At 56.6% G+C, this 5,618-nt stretch overlaps 1 protein-coding gene across 1 annotated transcript; it reads right to left on the bottom strand.

Annotated features, from left to right (window-relative positions):
* Positions 1–2,372: 2,372 nt before the first annotated feature.
* Positions 2,373–3,662, bottom strand: LBRM_17_1150 (hydrolase-like protein; the record flags this gene model as incomplete). Its single annotated transcript, XM_001563832.1, has 1 exon — positions 2,373–3,662. The coding sequence occupies one exon, from the start codon at positions 3,660–3,662 to the stop codon at positions 2,373–2,375; it is 1,290 nt and encodes a 429-aa protein (XP_001563882.1).
* Positions 3,663–5,618: the final 1,956 nt, after the last annotated feature.

Raw genomic sequence — 5,618 nt, 5'->3', positions numbered from 1 at the left:
GTCTCCGCCGTAGAGATGAGGAGGCGTTGGGTGTATGTATGGAGGTGGGGGGGAGGGGGGGGAGGGGAGGGGGGGGAGGTGGAAGGTGGGTGCCACAGGCGATAAATTGCAGCTTGTGTTTTTCTGCTTCTTTTTCCTTGAAACAAGGAGAATATAAGAGCACGTGTCAATAGAGGCACGCTGACGCACTTGTTCGTGAAGGTGTTCGGCTCCTCACGACTGGATGAGCAAGAGGAACGGACAAGGATGGGAGAGAGGGCAAGTGCAAGGAGGGCAGAAAAGGTAGGAAATGCAAGCACTCGAGACCCGCGTGAGAGATGAGAGGAACGTCCTCTCGCATAACATGTAGGTGCCTGTGAGAAGAGGGCTTACCATAGATGTACCCAAGTATGCGGACAGGCTTGAGTGCACTCAGCATCTCATCTGCCGCTGGATGCATGCGTGCGCGCGGACACATTCGGAGGAAAGCGAGGATCTGCATCACTATGAAGATGTAGCAGAGACTGAGGGGCATCAACGACAGTGCAGCGTCTTTTGCTTTGGTAGAAAGGCATAACGCTGGATCGCCTGTGGCAGGTGGGGGCCCCCTCCCTCCTTCCCTCCTGCTCTCCCTCTCTCTAACGCAAGTAGCGTCAGTCAAGCTGATCTAGATTCACGCCTGAGATTCCACCATGGTGGCGCGATCCCCTCCAAGACCCCAATCCTTTGGGAAACAAAGCAGCAACGGGTACAGCTGGTGCCCATACCACCGAGAGAAGATCATTAGAGGCGCACAACGGTCATGTCCCCTCCGTGGCGCCATCCACCACATCATCGCCCATGATCATAGTGACCCACCACAATTCCACCATCAACCGGCACTGGGTATCTTCTACTTACCCCCCTCCAAGATTGCCTTCAGCTTAGCGCCAAAGTCACGGAAGATCTCGTTGCTGCGAATCTGACTCGCGTCCCAGCAGACCCCCGAACTCCGAGAGATTCCCCGAAGTCGACGCAGAGCCCTCCATATTCACCATGGGTGCAGAGGAAGTCGCAACACCCAACGTCGCAGCGGCAAACGTACTGAGCGAGTTGGGCGCCTCCCTCCCCTGCACACACAGATACACACCAACGTCTCACCGTTCTGCTCCACAACAACTCAGCGTTCAAGTGGCGCCGTAGGTTGGGCGGGTACTCTAACACCAGCGCCGTTGCATGCTGGCAGGCGGAGGAATGCATCAGCTGCAACATGCCCACGCTATGAATCAGAAAAGCGAGTCCCTGTGAAGTCGTCGAAGATGAGACAAGCGATTCGCAAGGCTATGCCAAGCCCCCTCCCCCAGTAATCGCTGAAGATCAGCTGTGAGAGCAGGAGAGTTTCCCCTGGCGAGAGCGCGAGATCGCGTGCATGCTCCATCGGCGGTGTCTTGAGGACAACTCTGCGGTCGGACTAACGATAGGCCTCCTCATACCTCCCAGCTCTGTTATACCCACGACATCCCCTGGCGCCCCCACTGAAGTAAGCAAGCCACTGATCCCTTTTGCCGGTCTCGTTAAGTCCTCCAAGACAAGAAATTCGAAGTGAAGCTTCCCAGGTGACTGTTGCTACTGGTGTTTTGCCTGCTCAACGCCCAGGTCGCACCGCACCAGCTCTTCACCTGGCCTTCTCACGTTCCCGAGGCTCACGCGCGTCCCTCATCTCTCTTAGTCCGTTCAGCTGCACTATCAGTTCACTCAGAAGCATTCGGTGATCGGAGCAGGTTTGAACCTCAGGACTCCACTCCGCCCGCCATTACAAGTTCAGGGAATTGTTCAGGACTCGTAATGGTGGACGCGTCGAGAAGAGAGAAAGCAGTGTTCGGCCGAGGGTATCTGCCTGCGCAGCGAGGCGCATTGATGTCCTTTGTGAGAAGGACAGCAGAACAGTGGCGTCGGCTCCCCCGTGATGCGGAAGAGCATGGGAAAGAAGTTAGAGAACGGGAAGGAGAGCGAAAGAGAGGGGAGTCGGTGAGTGAAGGCCGCACAGCGAGGTGGACCAATTTGCAGCCGCATTCCGCCAACTTTCTTCCCTGCCCGACTCCCGTCCTTTTGCCTCGAATACGCGCGCGTCACCCCGCATGAGACGTGCACTTGAGTCGGTGGCGGCGATGAAATCAGTCGAGAGAAGGGGAAAGAGCGGCGAAACACGTCTCCCTGTACGCAGGCGCACGTGGGGGGAACGTACGCGTCGAGGCCAAGCTGTTTCGTCTGCGATTAAGAAGAGAGGAATGATAGACGGAAGCGGCCAGAAAGAGCCCAGCGATGTGCACCGAGAGAAAGAGAGAGGGAGAGAAGGGGGCGGGGACAAACGCGTGCACCCGAATGGCTCACTCATCTCTCGCACCGCCCGTGCCTTAAAGTTGTGAGACGGTCGTCACTGGTTGCTTCGTGGAGGACGAACCAACAGCAGCAGCAGACAGCTGAGCCTTTCGTCCTCGCAACTTCGCGGCAGCTTCGCCAGCGCGCACGTTATCACGTATAATTCGGATGTACGTGTTCCTCAGGGCGGGAATCAAGGTGTGGCCCATGCCCTCCACCACGCACAGGTGACTACCCGGTATCACAGAGGCTAGGTGGCGCGCGTTAGAGGCAGGCACGAGCGGGTCGCAGTCACCCTGGATGATGATGGTGGGCACGTATAACGGCGTCGCGGCCGCAGAGGTCGATTTATGTCTGCTGCTGTTGTCATCGTTGCCCTCCGCCCTGTCTTGCGATACCGGTACGCTGGTGATGCGCTGTCGCAGCGCGTCGTCGCGGCACGGCGCGTTCAGCATCGCCAGAAACTGGCGTGGACCGCCATTCACATAGAGGCTGCGCTTGAAGATACGTGTCATCTGCCGCTGCGCTGCGACAAGATCGAATGAATACTTGCTCTGGTCACCTGAGAGTTTTTCTAGCAGCTTGGAAAAGCTGTCCGCGTAAACCGCCACTCGCTCCGCATCCCTCTCCGCGCACAGCCGCTGTCGCTCCTCTGGGCTCATGGCTCGCGCGATGCGACTCTCGTACTTGGCCGACGTTGACTTTGGCATGAGCGAGATAAAGCTCATCATGTCACGCATTGTTGGCCACTGCGCGCAGGGCGAGCTCGAGTGGGTGGACATGAGTGTTTGCGAAAGGACGCGTTCAGGATGCATCAACACCATGCTTTGCACAATCATGCCGCCCATGGACGACCCGACAAGGTGGACGAAGTGTATGCCCAACACGTCGAGCAAGCCAAATGCATCGGCTGCCATATCAGTAAGTGTGTAGACCTCACGAATTGTTCGCGTGCCTGGACGCAGCAGCGCGTAGGCGTAGCGCAGATAACTGGTTGAGCCCATCGACAACGCACCTTCACCACCCTTGCAGCCGTCAAGGTGGGTGCTGCGACCGATGTCACGGTTGTCGAAGCGGATGACGTGGTACGGGCCGGAGTGCGCGAGCAGCGTGCACAGATGATCATCCCAGAAGAGTCCTGGGGAAGCGAGGCCCATGACGAGTAGCACGCACGGGCTCTTTACCGCACCGAAGGTGTTATAGCAGAGTCGAATCCTGCATCCCGTGCTGCGACAGCGGCCCGCGTCTGCAAACTGGTCGCTTGGGCGCAGCACGGTGGCCTGCTGAGGTGGAGACAACAGTGACGGCGTAGAAAGATGAGGCATGAAGTAGCCTGACTGAATCCTGCGTGAAAATGGGTGTCTGGGCTGAGGAGGAGCTGGAAAGTAGCGAAAGGCCAACAAATGTATGAAAAAGTGGATGATATGCACCAGCGCACAGCACCAGCGCACGATGCGGGAAAGGGGGGGGGGGGGGGAAGATGCAGCAGTACGACAACAAGGAGCAGAGAAAGAGTGTGAGAGGGTAAGAGTACAGAGCTCAAGGCGAACGCAGGGCGCCCAGTATAGGAGAGGGTGAGGGGAAGTGGGGGAAAGGAAGCGAGGATGGCAACCTCCTTCTCTCCTCAGATATGGGGGGGGGAGGGGGCAATATGCGCAGATCGGTGGCGTTTGCTCGTGTGATGCGAGCACCACAGAGTGACATAGAAACCCACGTGGAGGTCAACCGCACAACAGTATCCATCAATCCATTAGCGTCCTCACTGAAAGATCTCTGCGCGCAGAGAGGGAGAGAAGACGCCGATACACATACATAGGTGTGAGGGATGCGCCCACACGATTGAAGACTGCGACAATCGCTTAGAGGGAAAGGGAAAGACACACACACACACACACACACACACACACATACGCGTACGCGAGTACTGGAAAAGTCAAAACACAACGAGAGAGGAGGCGGGGTTCAACGAAGTGAGGTGCTTTACACCGCACTGAAAAGGAACTGCAGAGTGGCAGAGCGCCATCTGGTCCAATGAGCCCCTACGCACACATCACGGCACCAACGAGGCCACCGAAGGGAAAAAAAAAAAACACAAGAGAGGAAATGAAAGCGCTTCAATAGAAAATCAAAACTGTAGACCACAAAAAAAAAAAAACAGCAAACGCGCCCGCGAGAATACTCGGTCGATCATTGCCACAGAGACACACGCGCACAAACCGATAAGAAAGAGAAAAGGCAAAGGAAGGGGGCGCAGGCACGTAAGCGAAGCGCTGAAGCGAACGGCCAGTGATGCGACAGCAGCCACAACACCAGATGGAAACATAAAGAGAGCGAAGTAGGAGGACAGGAATATATCTGCAGAAGCCTGTCGTCACAATGTGCGCCTATCGCGCTCCCTGAGGGGGGATGGGGGCACGAACTCACCTTATCTGCACCATCCCTCCGTGCACATGCTCACACACACACACACACATATCCACATGAGCTGCAAGAGGGAGAGAGCTTCGTCGTGAGTCTCAACAAGTGGGGAAAAGGAGGAGTGAAGAAAAAGGGAAGGAAGAAGCCGCCCCGACGAGCTGAGGACGGAAGAGAAGCGAAGCGAGTGCATGATGGTAGGAAGGGAGGGTGGAAGTGCATGAGTGGACCGACGAAAGAATAAGAACTGAAGAGGGCAATCAACAAAACATGGAAGCACACGACGACGAACGGACTGGAAGGGGGGGGAGGGGGGAGGGGTCGACGAACTGGTCTCCACCGCTGCGGACTTGACGCTGTGCTGACAACTATGGTTCTGGGGAAGTGAGAGACGAGAAGAGAAACGAGCCGACGGACAGGGAAGTCCTCCGTGGAGGTCGGGAAGTCGTAGAGCTCACGAGCGTGGCGGTTGCGGCTGTTGTGATGAGGGGGCCGATGGTGGTATTGGGGCGAGGGGGGAGGGAGGGGGCACAGAAACAAGGGAAAGAAGTTTATGGAGGATGTGCGTGTGTGCCTGTAGGAAGGCAGAAAGGGAGGGAGGGAAGGCGGCCATGGGCACACGCGCACAAAGACACAGTAGAGAAGAGAGGAGAAAGGCGAAGTGGAAAGAATATAATGAGAAAAAACGCAGGGAGCCCCCTATTTCCTCCGCGTCCGTCTCTTTTGACGGGAGAAGAGAGAGGGGGTGCTAAGAAACGCACACACACGCACACGCACACACAGTCACCAGGTGAACATGAGAGCATGCCAAGTAGGAAGCAAAAGAAACAAAAAATCACCGCTCGAGGAGGGGGAAAGGACCCTTC

The sequence above is a fragment of the Leishmania braziliensis genome, chromosome 17 (genome assembly GCF_000002845.2).
Source record: "Leishmania braziliensis MHOM/BR/75/M2904 complete genome, chromosome 17".
In the NCBI taxonomy this organism is placed as follows: domain Eukaryota; phylum Euglenozoa; class Kinetoplastea; order Trypanosomatida; family Trypanosomatidae; genus Leishmania; species Leishmania braziliensis.
This window is presented reverse-complemented; position numbering and strand designations above follow the sequence as displayed.